Raw genomic sequence first — 23532 nt, 5'->3', positions numbered from 1 at the left:
AAGGACGAAACACCACTTATCTCCGTGAACCACCAAGTAAGGTGAACGACAAGACAAAGCTGCCAGCTCTGACACCCTACATGTAGAATAAAAAGCCACCAAGAAGGTTACCTTCTGGGACAATCTAAGCAGAGGAATCTCGTGAATATTTTTCAACGGCGGTTACTGAAGAACCAACAGCACCTATTTGAGATCACACGAGGGCAATGGAGACCGCACTGGGGGAGCCAAGAAGAGAACTCCCTAAACAAAATAGTGAACCAAAGAATGTGTAGCCAAAGGACGTTGAAAGAAAACCACCAAGGCTGAACCTGGCCCTTGATGATACCCCAGGCCAGACGCTGCTCAACACCTAATTGGAGGAAAGACAAACTCAGAGTCAACGAAAAGAAATGGGGGTGAACCCAAGAGATTCCCACCCGCAAAGTACGCTCCTCAAACGCAATGGTAAATTTTCCTAGAAGTATATTTACTAGCCTGCTGCAGCGTGGGAATCACAGATTCAGACAACTCACTATCCTTCAGCACCAGGCTTCCGACAGCCAAGCCGTTAAGCCAGCGACTGTAAGGCAAGATGGAAGATTGGCCCTTGGGCCAACAGATCTCCTCTACGAGGAAGTCTCCAAGGAGCATAGCCGACCAACCGTATCAGAACTGCATACCAAGACCGGCGAGGCCAGTCTGAGGCCACTTGGATGGCGTTAATCCCTTCTGCTTCTAACCTACGCAGGAATCTTGGCAAAAGTTCTAGAAGGAGAAGTGCTTGGCGCTGCCAATATGTGCGTTTAGAAGTGTGGAAGGTAGAAACTAGTATAGACAACACAGATGTCACAAATATTATAACTATTATGCACGTTTGAAAAAGTGAATATTAAATAAATAAGTGAGGTTTTAAATGAGGTAAAAACAGGAATAAAGTGTAAGAGCATAAAACCTAAAGCCCAATATTTAAATGTATAAAAGTAAATAGGTATGCAAAAAAAGAGAAGGTGACATATACATCCACAATATACTCTAGTAAAGGATATATATATATATAGTGCCCTTCAAGTGAGGGTGAAGTGGTGGTGTATAAGTGATAATAAAAAGGTAGAGTAGAAAAAATTAATATATATAAATAATTTTCCAGTGACTTGAGTGACCATAAAGTGGCATGTGCAAAAAAGGAAAAGAAACCTCAATCCCAAGCCTGGGAAGAGAGAGTGCCCAATATGGTTCCCCAAAAATGACAATGGGGTGGGCCACAGATGGAGGAAAATAAATCCAAAAAATAAATAATAAAAAATGCTGAAAAAAATATATATAAAATGGTGGCTAAGTGATTGATACACAGAATATCTCAAAATCAATAGTGTGCTAGTGAAAAAATGCGCAAAGAAAGTGGTCAAAAATGCATAAGAAAAAACATCCACTGAGTCCTTAAGAAGCGCATAGAGGTATATCAGTCCAAAATAGTGGTGAGGTGCCAAAATCACAGGTGCGACCGGTTGGATGATTCTTAGAGTGAAGACTAAGGTGCTCCCCTATTCAGTGGGTCCGGTGCTCCCCTTTCTAGTAAATACCGAGCTTACCAGAAAGTACTACCCCTGCAGGGGTAGAGCGCAGGTCGATATTTGTAGGGATCGCTCCCAAAACAGAGGGGTCCGGTCACCTGGTCCACTTCTAGTATTCCAATTGCCCGAGTCACAACTAATTGGCGTGTTAGTAAGGGTGTTCCAACATTAATGCTCCAACCAAGCCATTCCAGGACATGTATATAAATAAAGAAAGATGCCTCCAAATGGTGAAATACCGCTAGACTTTTATTAAAAACATCCAAGATAAAAGCAGGTACTCACATAAAAAACAGTGTTAACGTTCCCTCAGGACTTAGGAGCCGCAAGGTCCTCTCTGGCGGTGGGGTGATGAACGGTAAGCGTTCTCCCGACCGGAGCTGCGTCCCAAGCCGATCAATACAATGCAAGCGGAAGTGATGCGGTGCGCACTCTACATGTTTCGTCGTATGACGTCATCAGGAGTAGCCTACTCCTGATGACGTCATACGACGAAACATGTAGAGTGCGCACCGCATCACTTCCGCTTGCATTGTATTGATCGGCTTGGGACGCAGCTCCGGTCGGGAGAACGCTTACCGTTCATCACCCCACCGCCAGAGAGGACCTTGCGGCTCCTAAGTCCTGAGGGAACGTTAACACTGTTTTTTATGTGAGTACCTGCTTTTATCTTGGATGTTTTTAATAAAAGTCTAGCGGTATTTCACCATTTGGAGGCATCTTTCTTTATTTATATACATGTCCTGGAATGGCTTGGTTGGAGCATTAATGTTGGAACACCCTTACTAACACGCCAATTAGTTGTGACTCGGGCAATTGGAATACTAGAAGTGGACCAGGTGACCGGACCCCTCTGTTTTGGGAGCGATCCCTACAAATATCGACCTGCGCTCTACCCCTGCAGGGGTAGTACTTTCTGGTAAGCTCGGTATTTACTAGAAAGGGGAGCACCGGACCCACTGAATAGGGGAGCACCTTAGTCTTCACTCTAAGAATCATCCAACCGGTCGCACCTGTGATTTTGGCACCTCACCACTATTTTGGACTGATATACCTCTATGCGCTTCTTAAGGACTCAGTGGATGTTTTTTCTTATGCATTTTTGACCACTTTCTTTGCGCATTTTTTCACTAGCACACTATTGATTTTGAGATATTCTGTGTATCAATCACTTAGCCACCATTTTATATATATTTTTTTCAGCATTTTTTATTATTTATTTTTTGGATTTATTTTCCTCCATCTGTGGCCCACCCCATTGTCATTTTTGGGGAACCATATTGGGCACTCTCTCTTCCCAGGCTTGGGATTGAGGTTTCTTTTCCTTTTTTGCACATGCCACTTTATGGTCACTCAAGTCACTGGAAAATTATTTATATATATTAATTTTTTCTACTCTACCTTTTTATTATCACTTATACACCACCACTTCACCCTCACTTGAAGGGCACTATATATATATATATATCCTTTACTAGAGTATATTGTGGATGTATATGTCACCTTCTCTTTTTTTGCATACCTATTTACTTTTATACATTTAAATATTGGGCTTTAGGTTTTATGCTCTTACACTTTATTCCTGTTTTTACCTCATTTAAAACCTCACTTATTTATTTAATATTCACTTTTTCAAACGTGCATAATAGTTATAATATTTGTGACATCTGTGTTGTCTATACTAGTTTCTACCTTCCACACTTCTAAACGCACATATTGGCAGCGCCAAGCACTTCTCCTTTTTCCTCTATATATCTAATATAATCTCTAGTGGGTTATATTCTGAAGTGGGCTGCAGCCAATTGCTTTTTTCTACCCCCTCCCTTCGATATTATCCTAAGCGCGGATTCTTTTCCACTCTTAAAAGTTCTAGAAGACCTACAGTATAGCAGATGATACTGGCCCCAAAGGAGCCACCAGTGCATCTGTGGGATCAGCCAGAGGATCCCGAGACCGTGCCACAAACCTAAATATCTTCCTTTTGAGACGAGAGACCAACAGGACCACCTCTGGCGTTCCCGACCAGAGACACAACTGATGAAACACCTCCGGAGGAAATGTCCAGTATATCGATCGGTAGTCTGGATTCTTCCAGAGTCCAGACCCCCTGAGCACAATCCATGCAAATAACGCCACCCCACTCTGAAAGGCTGGCATCCATGGTGACCGCCGTCCAGTACAGGGGAAGGAAGTTTTTTCCTGTTGAAGCACCGAGAGCGAAGCCACCGAATCAGAGACCCTCTCGTACCTCGGCTCAACAGGATAAAATTGTCTAGAGACTGTGGATTCTTGGCAAGAATCTCTCTTTGCAGAGGTCTATTGAGGAACTGTGCAAACGGAACCGCCTCAAAGGTAGACCCCATCAGACCCAGCACCTGCATGACAGTCCTGAAAGACAACCGACTGCTGGATAACAGGAGCCAAATTCCTACTGCAGATTGTGGAGCTTGTCCCATGGGAGGAACACCCTGGCTGAGGCCAAGTCCAGAGCAGACCCAGATAGTCCCACTAGGTGGACAGAACCAGAGCCAATACCTGTAAATTTAATTTCCAACCTAACTCCTGCAGAGTCTGCACAGTAATCTCCCGATTGTCCGTCAGAGCAGTCGGAGACTCTGTTTACAGAAGATCCTCCAGGTACTCCAGTACCGCAATCTCCCTCTGTCGCAACAATGCAAACACCGGGGCCAACATTTGTCATATCGGAATATGAAGGTAAGCCTCCTTGATATCGGTAGAGCCCAGAAGATCCCCCTGATGTAGGTATGCCACTACCGTACAAATGGACTCCATTCGGAACATCTGTACCCGCTCAGAGATTCAGAGATTTGAAGTCCAATATTGGACGTACCTCGCTTTCCTTCCCGAAACCTGGAAATATGTTTACATAAAACCCATGAAAAAAAACTTTCCGATTCTGAGACCGGAACAATCACCCCTTGTAGTAGCATGTCTTGCATCGACCCGAAGAGACCTCACAGGTGGACTGGGGATAAACACAGGCAGGAAGGAAAGAACCTTTCTGGAGGATAAGCCCGAAACTCGAACTTGTAACCAGAACGAATCAACTCGTGGACCCACTTGTCTTGAATCAGGGAGGTCCACGGGTACGGAAGGACCTGCTTTCAGCTTACCAGACCAGGTCCTATTGGAACCTCCAGAGGAGGTCCTTACAGACTTAGATCCCTTATCTTGAAATCCTGCTTAACAATATCATCCAGGGAGGATCCGAACAGGTGATCCCCCCACAAAGGGAAGATCAGATAGGGCCTTCTTGAAAGTCTCGTCCGCAGACCAGCATTTCAGCCATATCCTGCGCTGAAGGACCACTGTTGTCACGGACAGCCTAGAGACTAAGCGAGCCGCATCCAGAGAGACATCACAGACGAACTGTGACCTATGGACCAACTCCTCTGCCAGCTCCGCAAGGCAGGGAGAAGCTGTCACCCTCCAGATCCTGGCGCAAAAGCTTTGCCCAGACACAAACGGTATGGTGAACACCGCCCTAAGGACCGAACTGGCCATAGTAAACATGTGGTAGAGCAAAGTCTCGGCTCTCCTGTCAAAAGGATTTTTTAAAAACCGGAGACTCCTTCATCGGAATTAGGGTAGATTTATTCAGCTCTGAGACCTGAGAGTCCACCACAGGTGGAACTGCCCAATTATTCAACAGACACTCCTCAAGGAATACCATCTATCAAAACGCTTAGGCACCGCCATACAGCGTTTAGGACAACTCCACTGACTTGCTACTATTTTGTCACAGTAGGTGGGAAAATCTTTGCCAATTTAGAGAATTTGCAGGCACCAGGGGGACCTGGGCCTCTGACGCAGCAGCTGCATCCCCAATGTTTAAAATTTCCCACACCGATACTATCAGTGCATCCACCAGCGCCTTTTCACGCGCATATGCGGTAAAAAAGGAATCATCCCCATTATCAGAGCACTGGAAGTGTGTGGACGCAGACCCAGTAGGGTTGCTATATACTAAGCTTACCCTGAAAACATAACAAGCAGGAGAGACCGCCGACCTCAGTCCCGCAAGGAGACGCCGGCCAAAGGTCCACAAAAGGACCGCCTATTAGACCCCACAAAAAAAGCAAGAGGGTCGCCCTCCATTAAGGACATAATGGGACATAGCCCCCTTGAAGGGGGGGGGGGTGGGCTTGCCATGACACAGATGTGCAGGCAGAGTACCCATGCCCACACAATAATGGCTGCTACAGTGTCACTAAAAATGAAGTGCCCACACGGTGCCACCCGGTTCAAGAGAGGCGCCAGGCTGACCATATGGCCCAGCAGTTTGCAGGCTGCGGCCTAAATTTCTGTGGAGGCCCAGCCGCACTTGCCCGGATTCACGGTTGGGCAGATGCCCAGGGAGAGAGTTGGCGGCTTCAGATAAACTTCACTGACACCGCCCCCCCAACAGCGGTGCCAAAAGAGGCCACATGCCCCAGCAGGCCGCGACCCAGTGGGCCGCAAGCGGCTGCCTAAATTTTTGAGCGCGCCCAGCCGCCAGGACACGAGCCCCAGTGGAGCCGACCACCCAGGGCAGCAGGGGGGGGGTGAGCAGCTCTGTCAGCTTCAGCAGCTCAAACAGCTTGGTCTGCAGCTCTGACAGCTTGGCCAGCAAAAGACTCATAGTGACTGTTTGGGGGAGGGGTTGGGGGGGTGGAAGGAAACCCAGAATCCGACCATCCCAGGGAGGGTCCCATGTCCCCCCCGAAAGACCCCCAAGGGGGACAGTACTTACCACACCATGGAACTGGGTGGGCACCACTCCAGGCAGACCACCGCACCATCTTGGAATGTGGGTGCTGTGGGCCAGAGGTACGCCACGGCTCAAGTCGTGAACAGGTCTGAGCATCCTCGCAAGACATTTAACTCATTGACCAACTTGTTTATTTTAACTCCCCCCCCCCCCCCAAAAGATTTCAGTTTGTTTTTCAATTGAGTTGCACAGTTTATAGGTCACATCAAAGGTGGAAAACGTTCTCAAATTATTTATTTTTTTTACATCACAGAAACTTGGCATTTTAACAGGGGTGTGTGGACTTCTAATATCCATTGTATTTTTTCAATCTACATAGAGTAAAAGCATTGTAGATAATACCCAGGCACGTTACCCATATATGAGCCTGTTTATAAGGAGCTGCAGATTCCCCTCTCTGCATTGTTTACAATACAGTCCACACTCCACTGGCATTTTGCAATGCACTTACTGTATAAGCATGCAGAGCACAGTGTGAAGCCTGCAGGACACACATGTGGTTAAGAATACAGGACTGCCATGTGAAGGCCATGTGAAAGGAAATGGTAGGTCTTCATTTCTTTTCTTCATTCTAGTCTTTAGAATGAACACAAGCAAGCAAAGACTACACTACATTTAGGCTTTATATTAGTAAATCGGTGGCAAAAGTGGCATGGTTAGGACATACTGCTACTATAAATTGTCAATAGGCCCCATAGTGCAGTAGCATAGATCCGGTTAGTTACATACAACAAAAATAAACTTTATTAAATGAATTGATGTTTATTTGTTCAAAATACAGTACCTCTTGAACAATTTTTGTGCCCTTGGGATCCTTCATGTTTACAGCTATGCTCTGAGAAAATGACAAAATACAATATATTAGTAAACAATTAAGCCAGTGACATTGATAGTAGTGGAGGTGAGCCCACTGCTTTTAATTTGCAATCACAAAACACAAGGCTGGTTATGAAATATGTATTACCCAGAACAGATTTTAAATATGTGTGTACTTATCTGGTGTTCTTACCAAGTAAAACACTGGAATAAAGTTAGATAAAAGAACCACTGAACCTTTCATTTTTAAATCTGAACTCCAGGTATGGATTTTACTATATAGTTACATTGCTCCGCTCACTCAGCAAAAGTGTCATTCACAGATAGCCTTGCATTTTTGTCAGTAAGTGCAAGGCCTTCTATGGTTAGAGGTCAGGTGTAGAGTCAGGGTGGTGATATAACAATCTCCACTTTTTCCAATTAGAAAAGACTTTAACTCACTGAGAAAAATGTAAATCATTCAGTAAATAGCGCTTGTGCCAGTAGGGCAGCCACTAAGCACAGGACCCACTTTAGTACAGGTAAACACTTTGGTAATGGCAACTACTACAGTGTTTCTCTGCTTTCACAGCAGTTCCACAGGTATGACATATACACACTTACATTGGTATAAAGCTGGACCAATGTAACTATGCGATAAAATCCATATCTGGGCTTCACTTTTAACCACATGCCGACCAGCCGCCGCACTTTTACTGCAGCAGGTCGGCTCTATTACGCAAAATGACATACCTATACTTTGTTTCATGTAATAGCCAGCGGGGGCTCATGCTGATTGGCCAGAGGGGGAGCCAATCCGCAGGTCCACCAGACGCGATGTCTGCCCGGCACCCTCAATCTCTCCCCATAGGAACAGATCACCGGCCTGCCTATGTAAACAAGGCAGACCGCCATTCGGTCACAGAGGAACACAGGGATCCTGTGTTCCTGCTATTGAAGAACACAGATCTCTATGTTCAAGAAAGTCCATCCCCTACAGGGTTAGCAAGCACCCCCTAGGGACACACTTAACCCTTTGATCGCCCCTGGTGTAAACCCCTTTGCTGCCAGTGTCATTAATACAGTAACAGTGCATATTTTTAGCACCGATTACTGTAGTAATGTCACTGGTCCCCTCAAAAGTGTCAAAAGTGTCAGTGTCTGATCTGTCCACCGCAATGTCGCAGTTGTGCTAAAAATCGCTGATCGTCGCCATTACTAGTGAAAAAAAAATGCAATAAAAATTAATTTTTTGTTTTGGATGTGTTTTATAGCAGAAAGTATAAAATATTGTTTTTTTTTTTTTTTCAGAATGGTCGCTCTTTTTTTGTTTATAGCACAAAAAATAAAAACCGCAGAGGTTGTCAAATGCCACTAAAAGAAAGCGATTTGTGGGAAAAAAGGACATCAAATGTATTTGGGTACAACCACGCAATTGCCACTTAAAGTAAAGCAGGGCCGTATCGTACAACCTGGCCTGGTCATTACGGGGGGGGGGGGATCTTCTGGTGCAGAAGTGGTTAAATATAAAAATGTATTCTGCGCCTGCAGTCGCAGTTTTTGTAATTTTGTATTTTTATTTTGTATGTGTGTGTAACATCTTTTACTAAAAATAAATAAAATATCAAAATTGATTATATTGCTTATTAAATATTTTGCATTCTGACAAACCAAGATCTCAACCTGCCCGTGTACCTCTGTGTGTCATATAATTCTTGATAGCGATACTTTTTTTTTTTTTTTTCAAACCCACATCATCATGCCCGTAAGACAAGCTTCATACCTCCTACCAAATGCACAAAAACATAAAGAAATTATGTTTACAGTATACCACATGGGTACATAGTTTACAATTTGGGAAAATTGTATCCATTGTCAAACAAGTGGGAAATACTAAAAAAATGGCATCACTATTAAAAATGTGTGGTTTTACTTATTATATCCACTACTATAAGGAACCTGTCTTTAATTTACATGCACATTTACATGCTGTACTATTTTCCAGTATTTTATTTCAACATCTATTGTGTTATCTCATATGTTATGTTTAGTATAACACTGTGTTGTTTCATCTCAATAATGTGAACATTTTTTTTTTTCAGCTATTCATGTGTTACTGTTCTTGTTGAACATGCTTTTATACATGTTTCCCTTGCATTGTAAAATGTTAAAATCTTTAAATCAAGAATGCACAAAAAAGGGAAAAAAAAAAAAAAGAATAAAACTGGTGCAACCAAATTAATTTCACATATAAAAGGATAATTATTTTTATTAAAGTGTATCTAAACACAGCTTACCAATCCTTAAATCTTTTTTTTTTTACACCTGGTGATCCTGTAAATAACAAACCTCCTGTCTTTGAGTGTCTCCACTCTATGGAGGAACAATGGAGCCACCCCTGAACAGCAGCATTGTCAATCCGTGGAGAGAGTTACATTGGATGCACAAGCAAATCCAGATGGACTTGACCAACAAATTAAAGCCAAACTCTGGGTAACACTTTTTTAAGCAGTAAAAGCAACATTTTTTTATTTTATGATAGAAGTATTGAACAAATGAATAAACCATTGTAAACTGTTATTGTTAACTGGTTTGTCTCAACCCTCTGACTGCCACTTTTGTTGGAAAGCTTGGTCTGTTAAAGAAAGCTGAAAATTAACAGACTTACTGGCTGGGTTTACAGGTGAAAAAAAAGAAAACAGCCTACAAAAAAAGAAAATGAATGCAGCCACCACATATAAGGATTGTAACCTGCAATAAAATTAATGTTTGCTTTTGAGTTTGAATAAACTTCAAACCTACATTGGGAAATGAAAGCTGGAATTTGTTTGGTTGTCAAAAGTAAAACTTAAATTTTACTTTGTTTTACATTTTATATATCAGCCTCAGAATTCTTCAGGTAACATATTCAAATGAAGTATTAGTATAGTCATCCTTCTGTCACTTTAGGTTAGCAATTCTGCTGTACTGTTGTCTACTTTTTCTGTGATTGCATAACTACATTAAACAGTAATAAAATAACAAAAACTGATACATTAAACAGTTGAATTGGTAATATGAATACCTTCTTGTTTCTATTCACACTGAGAAAATAAGTACTTTCAGTTCCAACGAACGGCGGTCCCCATGACCTTGTATCATCTCCAGAGCCTACAGAACAAAATACAGAAATAAGATTATGAAAGTTTTATAAAAAGCATTTGATTTTAAGGAGTTTAAAATCCAATGAACATACCCTCCTATATGGAAAACATATACATTTAAACTATATCTCTGCCACTCAAGAATTTGACAATATAAGTGAAGGACATTTCTAGAACAACTGACACACCCATCTGTTCAGGCCCCCTATGTACAGTATACTAAAGCTGGCCATAGATAAATCGAAATTTAGCAGGGACCAGACAAATTTCAATCCATCTAAGGCCACTCCTATTGAAGAGAAGTTAATATAGTGATCGACTCCTCTTGAACAGGATTGCTGGAAAATTTGTGTTCGATCAGTGCATGCAGACAATCAGTTTGATCAGTTGGCTGGCTGATCAATAAAACAAAATAAAAAAAAAAAACGATCCATCTATGGCCAGGTTTACACTAATGGCCCATATACACTATAAGATTTTCTGAAGACTTTTTCCTTTAGACTTATCAAAACCATATAATATGAGGTCAAACCAAAACACTTTCAATTTGTATGCAATCTGGCAGGCCCTTGCACTACATAGAAAAGGTAAATCTAAAGGAAATCTAACCACAAAAGTTGGATAGTGTGTATCCAGCTTAAGGCTAGCTATACACAGCTTGATTTTCTTTTACTCAGCCCCACTGGCTGAACTAGGGAAATCAGTCAATTCCTTCATCCATGCTAAACAGAATTAACAAAGGAACAAATTAAGAATTAACACTGCCAGCTATTGTATTTAGACAGCTGTGACACTCGTGATTGCATGATTACAATTGCGCTGCAAAACAGTGACTGCATCTGATTGGACTACCACCTGATTCCATAGTCCATTGTTAAATCGCTTTTTGTCAAGCCAGGTGGAGCTTGCAAGGTCACCTCCAGCTCAAATTTCATCTGAATTAGCAGGAACTTGCCGAAATTTAAGTTGATTATTGCTAGATTTAACCACTTACTGCCCGCCCGCCATCAAATGACAGCAAAGCGGTGCAGCTCTCGTTCTTGGACCCCGTCACGACAGCGCACTAGTACGGCCTCTCGTGGGGGCGCGCAGTGCGGCGATTGTGGTGGCGCCGTGTTGCTAGGACACAACACAACCCCGATCTTGGTAAAGAACCAATGACATGGCTCTTTACCCATGTGATCAGCTTTGTCCAATCACAGCCGGTCACATGTAAATGAGGAAGTGCCGTTTATTGGCTCTCCTCGCCTCACACTGTCAGAGTGTGCGGCGAGAGAGCCGATCAGCGGCTCCTCCTCAAAGGGGAGACTAGGACAGGTAATCAGGGCACTGGTCATCAGTGCCCTGATTACAGAAAAGTGAAAAAACAGTGCCAATCAGAGCCCACAATCAGTGCCCATAGTGCTGCCAGTCAGTGCCCATCAGTGGCTGCTCATCTGTGCTGCCCATCAGTGCCGCCCAGTGCCCATAAGTGCCACCTCGTCAGGGCCCATCAGTGCAGCCTATCAGTGCCACCTCATCAGCGCACACCAGTGAAGGAGAAAAATTACTTATTTTCAACATTTTTTTCTGTAAGAATTAAAAAACCCAGCGGTGATTAAATACCACCAAAAGAAAGCTCTATTTGTGTGGAAAAAAAATGATAAAAATTTTATCTGGGTACAGTGTAGCATGAGTGCGCAATTGTCATTCAAAGAGTGACAGTGCTGAAAGCTGAAAATAGGCCTGGGCAAGAAGGGGTGAAAGTGCCCTGTATTGAAGTGGTTAAGATCCATTCACACAACTTCCGTCCATTATGGCATATGCGTTATGCCGTGCAGTAACATGCATTGCCTAAAGTCAGCTTATTCATTTAAATGGGCTGCCTAATGAAGAAAAAAAAAAGTGCGGGTAACATTTTTCGCAGAGCAACACAATAGTGTGAAAAGGCCCTCAGTTTCCCCTTTTCTCAAGTTTAGTTTTTTTCTTTGGATTTAGGCCTGGTTTACACTAGTGGGATTTTCAGATGTGACTTGAGGAGCACAGAATCACATGACAGGGTAAATCCCATTGTTTTCAAGGGTGTCCATCTAGATCAATGCCACTCAGCACAGAGCAATTTTGGAAAAGGTTCCTGTACTACTTTGGTGTGATTCCAGTGTGATATTGGCTCCATACATAACACAAACCTCATCAAAGCTGCATTCAAGTTGCAATACAGAATCACACTGAAAGTCGGATCAAAGTCGTATGGCAGCAAAGTAAACCTAGCCTTAAAGCCTATTTCTAGCCAAAATGTTGGAATTCCTATCACTGTTTGACTTGGTTGGGAGGGTATAATGAGAGTGAATATACTCAATGGGTACAGTGATAAACCTAAGCATTATTTTAAACCCTTCCCTACTCAATCTAAAGAAAAAAAAAAAGAAGGAAGAAATGAAAACACGGGTTTACCAAACCACAGTTGGTAGAAGTAAACTCTAACTGCGGTTAAAAATGTTTTTACAGTGAAAATATCAGATATAATTTAATATAGTTACCTGCATAGAACAGGTAAGTACGACATTTTGGTATTTAAAAAAAAAGAAAAAAAACCTTACAAATAAATGTAATAAAAGATGGGGGGGGGGGGGGGGGTCAGCTACCAACCACTACCACTGAAGTAAACTGTGGCCTGAAACAGTAAGTGGTAATACACAGCAGTGAGAAGGTATATACTCGTTTAAAAGCAACAGTTGAACTTTAAAGTCTAATTTTTCACTATCATAGTTACCTTACTATCACATAATTATGGTCACTATGGATGGATAAAATGTTCAAGAAGAAAGTTTTTAAGTAACCCAGTTTTCTCTTTATTAAACCATAATAGTTCTTCATATGATAAGAAGAATGATTGTAGATGCCAAAGGAACTTAAAGGCAAGGTTCAAGCTTGTTGACAGATTTGTTTAAAGCGGAGTTCCACCCAAAAGCTTCCTCCCCCCCCCTCCGGTGCAACATTTGGCACCTTTCAGGGGGGAGGGGGGAACGGGTGCCTGTTTTTGACAGGTACCCTTCCCCACTTCCGGGAGACAGCGCCGTCCCTCGGAAGTTTGGCCCCCTCCTCCTTCCCTGCCGTCGAGCCAATCCAAATGTGCAGCGCGCTTCGCGCATGCACATTAGGGACCCATCCGTGAAGCCGTAAGGCTTCACTGATGGGTTCCCTCACTGGCAATGGTGGTGGCCGCACCCAACAGCCGATGGAAACATCGGCTGTGGTGCCGAAATCACTGGACTCCAGGACAGGAAAATGTCCCAATATTAAAAGTCAGCAGCTACAGTATGTGTAGCTGCTGACTTTTAATTTTTGGAGGGGGAGGGGGAGGGGGAGGGGGAGGGGGAGGGGGAGGGGGTGAGGCTGGAACACCGCTTTAAGGCTAGGTTCACACTGATGCGAATTGGATGTGGATTTCCCCGCATTCAATTCGCATGACAGGAGAGTGTAAGCGGCTCTCAATAGAGCCGGCGCACACAGCTTTGAGGCGGCCCCGGTCCGCATTGGAAAAGGGTCCTGTGTGTCTTTGGCTCTGTTTCAGGTGCAAATGCAGGCAAAAATTCAGACCTGCGCACCTGAATCGGTGAACAGGGGCGCACCAGACCCTCTGCTGTGATCCGCAGCCGCATCAGTGTGAACCCAGCCTGAGGGATAAATAAATGTGCAAAGTGGACCATTAGAAGAATCAGGCAGCCCCTTCTGCACCTCGTCCCATAGTAACCCATGTTCTGACTTCTATAATCAGAAAAAAAAGATGATTTCTATTCTCTGCTCTGGGTTACTGCATTATGTTTATTTTCTTGCCTTTTGCATTGTCTTACTAAAAAGGCCTGATTTGAGTTAATTTTTTAAATAGAACACCAACCCTTTTTCTGCGTACAAAGTTACATAGAGGCAGATGAGTCACACCCCTCCACGCACCCCAAGAAGAGCTAGAGCAAAATTGACAGGAGAGAAAATGTCAGAATTGGCCCAGACTGCATGTGGTAAAAAAAGAATGACACAAGTCTGGAGACATTTCTGACAAATGTGATAGTAACCTAGCAGTACACAGGGGATATCCAATGGGTTTAAACAGTGGTTTCTGCACAGAAGCATAGAGTGCTGCAAAAGGGGGCCTGATCCGACATATGCCTTGGAGAAGAGGTTTGACAAGGGAGAGTGAGGCCAGAGGCTTCTGAAGGCAAGTCCTAACTAAGAAATGCCAGAATGAAAAAGCATAGGGTAAGCTCTAGGATTGCAGTGAGAAGAGGGCTTTGGGCCCAAGTGTTATGTTGAAAGCAAGGACTAAACTTGGGCTTAGAACCTGAAGCCTGGATGGAGCATTGAGGTGCTCTGCATTTTTAAGAGGTAGAGGCTCCTGAGTAAGGGAACTTGACAAGTGATTTACCTAAGAGATGTCCTTCAAAGGGCATACGAGTGAAGCATTGTCACTCTGAGGTTAAGTGTTGTGCGAACCTTCAGAAAAGCGGTTGTTCGCCTGAGTCTTTGGCGTGGCCATGTTAGGCAATCATTCTATGATGTATTGCTTCGAATTATGTTAATTAAAGATGAACCATGGGCACTGAAACATTAAATATATTCTTCAACAGCCATAAAGGATATAAATCTACTTTGTGTGCTCCAAATGCTTTTGCAAACTCAATAATTACCAAGTAAAGGTAGCAGTGATATCAGTAATGTGCAGAGAGCAGATCTGTGTGGTACCCAACAGTCCGTCCATTACTGACTGCCGCAGATAACTACAGGGAGGGTGGATACAAGACCAGTCACCCTGAACCAGGAGAACAGCAATGAAAAAGTCATAAAGTCATATTGCTGGATTACTGCACAGATCTGGAAAAAAATACACAAAAATCCAAGAATGCATATGCCTCCTGTATTTATACAATAAGAGGAGTTTTAATTCACCAGAAAAATCTTTTCTTGGAGTAGATCAAAAGACACGAGGTATCTTCATCGCAATTACGTTAGTGTTATATTGCCACCTTCAAATGAACCTCATGCAGCGCCCTGCAAAGCTAGCCAACCAAAAGCTAGAGTCCCCAGATTTCTGCAATACAGAAAGTATCAAGTTGATGTCCCATTGTGTCAATGGAGTGTTAATTGGTGGACGCCTTGCACAAAAGGCACACACCAAGGGGTGTGTAGCAACAGGTCTCTGAAACAGAACCACCACAGCCAAAATCCATGGTCTTGCAGACAGACCTGTCCAGCTTTACATTGAACCTGGATGCTAGAAGTCCTCCTCTGTTTTCACCTGGTGATCTGGCCAGTAACATACCTCCTGTATTAGGGTGACTATACTTAGTGCTATAAGTTCTAGCAGATTTAAATATACTAAGAAACTGAAGCTAAACTCCAGCGAACACTTAATACGCAGTTACAGCAAACAGTTTTTTCCTTTTGGGATAAAGGTTTTTTTAAAAATAAAAGCTGATCACTGTAAGCACCCATCAGTGTTAAATGGTTTGTCTTATCCCTATATTGATCCCTATAATTGCAACAACTGCTGAAGAGCTTGTTCTGTTGAACAAACAAACTTACTGTCCAGATCATCAGGTGAAAATAAAAAAGTAAGCCTAAAATAAAAATGCAGCCATCATATCGAAGAACTGATAAGCAGGCATTGTGGCTCCCTCCTCCATATCTTTTGGGACTGCCCTGTACTCGTACTCCAACCTTATTGGCAGCAGGTTTCCACAATCAGGCTCATCTCAATACAAATGATAAATCCAACTAAGATGAATACATCTCACCCCCCCCCCCCCCTTTCTTTTTTTTTTTCTTTCCTTCTCATTCCTCCGGGTGGAGCCCTCTCCCTTTCATTTTTCCCACCCATTCCAATTTCTTTCACCCCCCCACTGGGAGTAAGCTTTCTGTTATAAGTACTATGCATAAATTGTACCAGAGGTCCAAAGTTGTTTATTCTGTGTAAGATCTGTACACAAAAACACGATATGCATGATATAAACCTGGACTTTTAATGTACGATATTTTGCCTATGCTGTGACAGATAATGACTTGTCTCTGTATCCATATTGGCTTTTCGTTGTAAGGATGGACCTTTGTGATTAAATGAAATATGTCCCAAACAAAAAACAAAAAAACTGGTTACGTGCAATACTTAAAACCAAAGAAGGCATTACAGGCAATACACTTTCCTGATTTGGCAGCCGCATTGTGTTGGTGGGGAAAAGGGGGCAATGCACAGAGAATTGAATTAGGAGGGTCTGCAAACTCTTATTCTGAACCTTGTTAATGTTTATTTTCTCATCTATGATACCATATGTTATTTTTTATCAGATGTATATCTGACATATTACCGAATTTTAAATTTGTCATAAAGTGTCACTGTGGATTTGGTTGGTGAGCATGTACCTAAAAATATTTGGAATTTTTCAATATTTCATCTCAATCTTACAATGGCAGTTTTAATGTATTTGCTTAACCCAATGCAGAACACTGAATAAGTGAAATTGGTTGCTGTTTAATCAGGTTTGGACTGTTAAAAACTCACCTTTGTTCCTGGGCCACAGTTTAAATGTTAATCCTTTAACTGAAAACACAAGGTTTTCCTTCTACTTTTTTTCTTTACAATTGAAGTAGTTGTTTGACGAATCATCTCAAGCCAGAGATGGTGTTTAAAATGCTAAGAATGCCTTGTGTTAATAAATAAGCTAACAGCAATTAACTTTTGCAGAGATTATCACTACCCAAAACTCATGAAAAGGAGGGAGAAATAACCAAGGCAGCAGCTGTACACCTAAATCCCCTGATCTTCACTGTTTAACACTTTTGGCTCCTACATGCACGCCTCGCTCCACGGCCGCTCCCTCAAGCAAACCACACAACAGCTCTCAGGTAGGATCACCCCTACCAGGAGTACAGATGATAGAAGAGGCAGTGACATGCTCTCCAATTCCAACTACCAGACTCACCAGAGACTCTTCTCCATATGAGTCATCCCAGACCACTGTCCATCAAGCCTGGGAAAAGGACGCGGTGATCAGTAACATCTTGAGATCTCTACCCACCAGGAAAGACACTGAAAACCCTCCTGACCAGGTGTGATATACTGTCGCTAGCACAGCGGATTTATGGAACCCTTCGAAAATAAATATCTGAAGTGAGACAAGAAGCAGCAGAGGCTGAAAATAGAGTGTCCATCAAGCACAGTGGAGATTTATATCACCAGTCTGAAAGCCTTACAGAATACAACCCAACAACACTTAACAGCCCTGACGTGGGGAATCAAACCCATAGGAATGATCTGCATCTAAAAGGCATCCCGGAAGCTACAGCTGGACAAGACCTCAGGCCCACAGTTCAAGCAATGTGCTCCTAGAGAAGTTTCTCACAGCTGAGTTAGAGATGCAAGTGCAACAAGTACCACAACCCTCCACCTCAAGGGATGTAACATGCTAAATACATTTGTAAAAATCAAGGCAGAGATTATCTGCAAAACCTGGCAGAAGGGACCAATTGACTTTGAAGGAGCCAGGTTCAAGCTATGCCAGACCTGTCTCATCATACGTTGTGGATGTCTGTTTCACCTGCTGGTCCCAAGGATAACAAAACATTTGATTTGCAATCCAAAACTCAACTGACTGATCTCTTCTTTCTAGAGACTGAGCAAAGTTAGATGCCAGAGTGGTTACATTTCCTGCAGGAACCTTTCTTCCCAACATAAGAGTAACATGAACCATGAAATTTTAGTCTTACTGATGATTCAAGAATTCCCCGGATGCATTCATCCGTGCAATATGGAAGTTGGTAGCTCTATATACACAGCAATCTACTGGGATATGGAGTACAACACTCTTAGTGGGGGGCTAGAACTAATAATACAATTGTGACATGGGTCAGTTACAGACTAGCCCTCCCAAACAATACACATAGACCTAGGGAGTGGGTGTGGTGGACAATTTTGAGACCACTTCCACATTTTTGAATGTGCTATGTATATTATCTTCACAAAAACCTACCACTTGGTCTCAGTTAAAGTTTACTAACTGTACTATTCTGTTGAAAGACTACCTGGATGATATCTGGTTTCCCTAAATCAGCCTGGTGTGCTACTCAGGGGCTTGGCCCTATCCACCACTTTGATTTGAGACAACAAACGTTAAACCCAAGCTGCATAGCTTGTCCCTCCTTTCCTCCTTACCCAGGCCCTCATCGGAGATCTGTTGAACTCAAATGATTGGCTCCCACAGACCCATAATGACCCTATCAAAAAGTCCTCCTTGTAGCAAGGCGGTCAGTGTCGACTGCATACAGCTTCTAAGAGAAACTCCTTAGGTCTCATAGTAGGTTATTAAGTAATTGTTTTTCTCACAACGCTTATGAGATCTACTTTCTCTGTTACTTTTTGTGAAAATGCCTATGTCTGATATACTACAGTATCTTTCTATGCCTTAACATCTATCCCGCCTTACTTTCCCACTGTTTCCTAACTCATTAGCACCTCCTTACTTTTTGCTGTACAGGTTCCACATCCGCCTGCTACAGACAGAATAGGCTTTTAGACTTGATCCTGAGGCACTGAAAGCCAAAGGAGGCTGTCGAATGAAAGTCCACCAGGCTGGAATGCAAGCAGACACTAGAGACTGAAGACGTCAGAGCACAGTGACATCACAGGGGGAGCGGCAACATGTGTCGGAGCAGTCTCGCTCCTTCATTAAACCAACCTGGTTTGATCAGTGCGCTCCGATGTCTTCCGGTCCCTGTCTCCAGTGTCGGCTTGCGTTCCAGCCTGGTGAACTTCCAGGCGACAGCCTCCCTCGGCTTTCAGTGCCTCAGGTTTAAGTTTAAAAGCCTATTCTGTCCGCAGCCCACTTGGTACAGACTTTAAGCTAATCTCCTACTTCCTGCCAACACCTGCCTACAAACTGAGCCATTCATTAACCACTTAAGCCCCGGAAGATTTTACCCCCTTCCTGACCAGGGGGTTTTTTGCGATTTTTTACTGCGTGACTTTGATGGACAATTGTGCGGTCGTGCAACGCTGTACCTAAACGAATTTCACGTCCTTTTTTTCCCACAAACAGAGCTTTATTTTGGTGGTATTTGATCACCTGTAACAAAATAACAATATTTTTCACTTTTTTTTATATGAAATTCCCCCCAAAAAAATGTAAAAATCAAAATTTTTCAACATTTTCGGCCAAATTGTTTTACACTACATATGTTTGGTAAAAAAAAAAAAATTGCAAAAAGCGTATTTTGATTGGTTTGCGCAAAAGTTATCGCGTTTACTAACAAAGGGAAAGATTTTTGTCATTTTTGGTGTTTTTTTTTTTTAACGAGTAATGGCGGCGATCTGCAATTTTTTTTGCGGCACTGCGACATTGCGGCGGACAGATCGGACCCTTGACTGACATTTTTTACACTTTTGGGGGTACCAGTGACATTACTGCAGTAATCAGTGCTATATATATGCACTGTTACTGCAAAAATTACACTGGCAGGGAAGGGGTTAACTGTATTGGACAGGGAGGGGTTAAGTGTGTCCTAGGGGCGTGATTCTAACTGTAGGGGGACAGGTCTCCTAGTGTAAAAACAAAGATCAACGGTTCTACATAGTAGAACCGTCTGATATTCATTTTTACACAGGGGAGAATGACAGGCGGCTTGTTTACATAAGCCGCTCTGTCTTTCTCCCGCTGTACCGGCGATCGTAGTGTGACCGGCGGACATCGGGTCCGCCGGTCACACGCCCACACTCCTTTGTGAACGAGCCGAGGCGGGCGCGCGCCTCGGCAGGCGCGCGCTCGCCCGCTATTGGCTCTAAAAGGAGTGACAGGCGAGCGACGTAGACCTACGTCACTCTGCCTGGCCGGGGCTGACTGCCGCAGTAAATATACTGTGAGCAGTCGGCAACCGGTTAAAGCATCCACTGATACCAGTATTGGTGACTTGGTCTGGCACATTAGTTCTTTCAGGAAATGCGTCAACCATTCCCCTGGACCCTTGTTGAAGCCACTGGCCTTTCAAAAAGGAGTATGACCTGCCTGATTTTTCTAATATCCAGTGAGTGCAAACTTTTATTTGTATACTTTTTGACCATTAAATAGATACACTTAGATGGCTGCGCCACAAAAGTGTATTCAAGGGTACATTTCTAAAGGATGGAGTTAGAACTAAAAAGACTGCAATACACAACATTTTTCCCTCCACACCTAGATACAAAATCTAGAGTATATACATAAAAAATAATTTGCTACGGTTGTTCATCAAGATATACAAGTCCTTAAGGAAAGATTAAACTCCCTTTTATATCACAATGTTAAATGTAAAACAGTTAAGCTATATATGCTCCATTTATGAACACAGCAACAAACCAGACTCTCTCCTAGCTAGCTACAGTGCCTTGCAAAAGTATTTACCCCTTGGCATTTTTTTTTGTGTTTTTTTTTTGCCTCACAACCTGGAATTAACATGGATCATTTGAGGATTTGCTTCATTTAATTTACAGAACATGCCCACAACTTCGAAGATTTTTATTTTGTTTGTTTTTTTTTTTTATTGTGAAGCAAACAACAAATAGGACAAAATAACAGAAAAAGTCAATGTGCATAACTATTCGCCCCCCCCCCCCCCCTAAAGTCAATACTTTGTAGAGCCACCTTTTGCACCAATCACAGCTCCAAGTCGCTTTGGATAAGCCTCTATGAGCTTGCCACATCTTACCACTGGGATTGTTGCCCATTCCTCCTTGCAAAACTGTTCCAGCTCCTTCAAGTTGGATGGCTTGCGCTTGTGAACAGCAATCTTTAAGTCTGACCACCAATTTTCTATTGGATTGAGATCTGGGCTTTGACTAGGCCATTCCAACACATTTACATGTTTCCCCTTAAACCACTCTAGTGTTGCTTTAGCAGTGTGTTTGGGGGTCACTGTCCTGCTGGAAGGTGAACCTCCATCCTAGCCTCAAATCACGCACAGAGTGGTACAGGTTTTGCTCAAGAATATCCCTGTATTTAGCACCATCCATTTTTCCCTCAACTCTGACCAGTTTCCCAGTCCTGGCATGGTGTTCTTTGGGTGATGTGTTGCATTTGTGCCAGACATAGCGTTTTCTTTGATGGCCGAAAAGTTCAAATTTTAGTCTCATCCAACCAGAGCACCTTTCTCCAAACATTTTGAGAGTCTCCCACATGCCTTTTCGCAAACTCAAAATGTGCCCTTTTGTTTTTTGCTGAAAGTAATGGTATTCTTCTGGCCACTCTGATATAAAGCCCAACTCTATGGAGTGTATGCCTTATTGTTGTCCTATGTACAGATACTCCAGTCTCTGCTGTGGAACTCTGTAGCCCATCCAGGGTTACCTTAGGTCTCTGTGCTGCACCTCTGATTAATGCCCTCCTTGCCCGGTCCATGAGGTGGGCGGCAGTCTCTTGGCAGGATTGTTGTTGTGCCATGTTCTTTCCATTTGATGGTGCTCCTGGGGATCATTAACCCCTTCCGTACCGCGTCATGTAAAATGACGTCGGCACAAATCCTCTCTCGATCCGGGCGGACGTCATATGACGGCGCCCGGATCTCCCCGCTACTGCGCGCCCCCGGGGGCGCGCAGCGCGGCGATCGGGGGTGAGGCTCGTCCCTCGGACTGAGCCCAACCCCGATCAAGGTAAACAGCCAATGAAATTGGCTGTTTACCACGTGATCGGCTGTGTCAATCACAGCCGATCACATGAGCGGCTCCAGCGCGAGCCGCTCGTTCCTTCCTTAATGCGTGCCCCCGGGGGCGCGCAGCGCGGCGATCGGGGACGAGGCTCGTCCCTCGGACAGAGCCCATCCCCGATCTAGGTAAAGAGCCAATGAAATTGGCTCTTTACCACGTGACCGGCTGTGTCCAATCACAGCCGGTCACAAATGTCATCAGAGAACACGGTAACTAGCTGTCACCGTGTTCTCCTCCTCACACACTGATCCTGTGTGAGGAGGAGATTGTGGTAACAGCTAGTTACCAAGTACAATGCACCCCAAACACACTGATTGCCCCCCCCCCAATAAAGAGCACCTGTCACTAGCCCATCAAAGTACCCGAGTACCTGTCACCAGCCCATCAGGTACTCTGATGACAGGTACTCGGGTACTCTGATGGGCTGATGACAGGTACTCGGGTACTCTGATGGGCTGATGACAGGTACTTGGGTACTCTGATGACAGGTACTCGGGTACTCTGATGACAGGTACTCGGGTACTCTGATGACAGGTACTCGGGTACTCTGATGACAGGTACTCGGGTACTCTGATGACAGGTACTCGGGTACTCTGATGACAGGTACTCTGATGGGCTGATGACAGGTACTCGGGTACTCTGATGGGCTGATGACAGGTACTCGGGTACTCTGATGACAGGTACTCGGGTACTCTGATGGGCTGATGACAGGTACTCGGGTACTCTGATGACAGGTACTCGGGTACTCTGATGACAGGTACTCGGGTACTCTGATGACAGGTACTCGGGTACTCTGATGACAGGTACTCGGGTACTCTGATGACAGGTACTCTGGTACTTTGAGTACCCGTCACCGGAGTACCCGAGTACCCGTCATCGGAGTACCCGAGTACCTGTCACCTACCCATCAGAGTACCCAAGTACCTGTCACCTACCCAACAGAGTACCCGAGTACCTTCCACCTGCTCATCAGAGTACCTGACACCTGAAGTACCCGAGTACTTGCCACCTGCTCATCATTACCCATCACTACTCATCAGTACTCATCAGTACCCATCAGTACCTATCACCTATTAGTATCAGTATTGATCATCTGTACCCATCATCAGTACAGTATCAGTATCACCTATCAGTATCAGTACTACTCATCAGTACCTATCACCTGCCTGTCACCTGCCCATAAGAGTACCCGAGTACCTGTCACCTGCCTATCGGAGTACTCGAGTACCTGCCACTTGCTCATCAGTACCAGAGTACCTGTCACCTGCCCAGCAAAGTACCCGAGTACCTGTCACCCTTCATACAGCCACCATGTCCAAGTCCAAAAAGGTTTATATACGTTCTCCGTTTAAACCTAAATACCGGTGTTATGGCAGCAGATAGCTGCCATAACCCTGGTATTTTTTTAAACGGTGGACGGTTGGCTTTCCGATAAGGGTGGTCCCAGCGGCGGATCCGCCACGGGATTACCCTTCCGGGGTGGCGGAAGAGGTGCCCCCCCCCTCCCGCTGCATTCTGGTCCTTTTCCCCGCTTACTGGACCCGCCGGCAGCGGGGAAAAGGATCCGGT

At 43.9% G+C, this 23532-nt stretch overlaps 1 protein-coding gene across 1 annotated transcript in view; it reads right to left on the bottom strand.

Moving 5' to 3' along the window:
- The window catches only part of SUGCT (succinyl-CoA:glutarate-CoA transferase), a 1523809-nt gene that overhangs the window by 1460897 nt on the left and 39380 nt on the right, over positions 1-23532 (bottom strand). Inside the window, exons 4-5 of the mRNA XM_082259511.1 lie at positions 10184-10269; positions 7109-7159 (exon numbers count right to left, since the gene is read on the bottom strand). Coding sequence (XP_082115637.1) covers positions 7109-7159; positions 10184-10269 — 137 coding nt within the window. The remainder of the gene's footprint in view (positions 1-7108; positions 7160-10183; positions 10270-23532) is intronic.

Source organism: Pelophylax lessonae, assembly GCF_965119305.1.
Source record: "Pelophylax lessonae genome assembly, chromosome: 5".
In the NCBI taxonomy this organism is placed as follows: Eukaryota; Metazoa; Chordata; class Amphibia; order Anura; family Ranidae; genus Pelophylax; species Pelophylax lessonae.
Note: the sequence above shows the minus strand (reverse complement) of the source record. Positions and strands in the feature narration are given on the sequence as shown.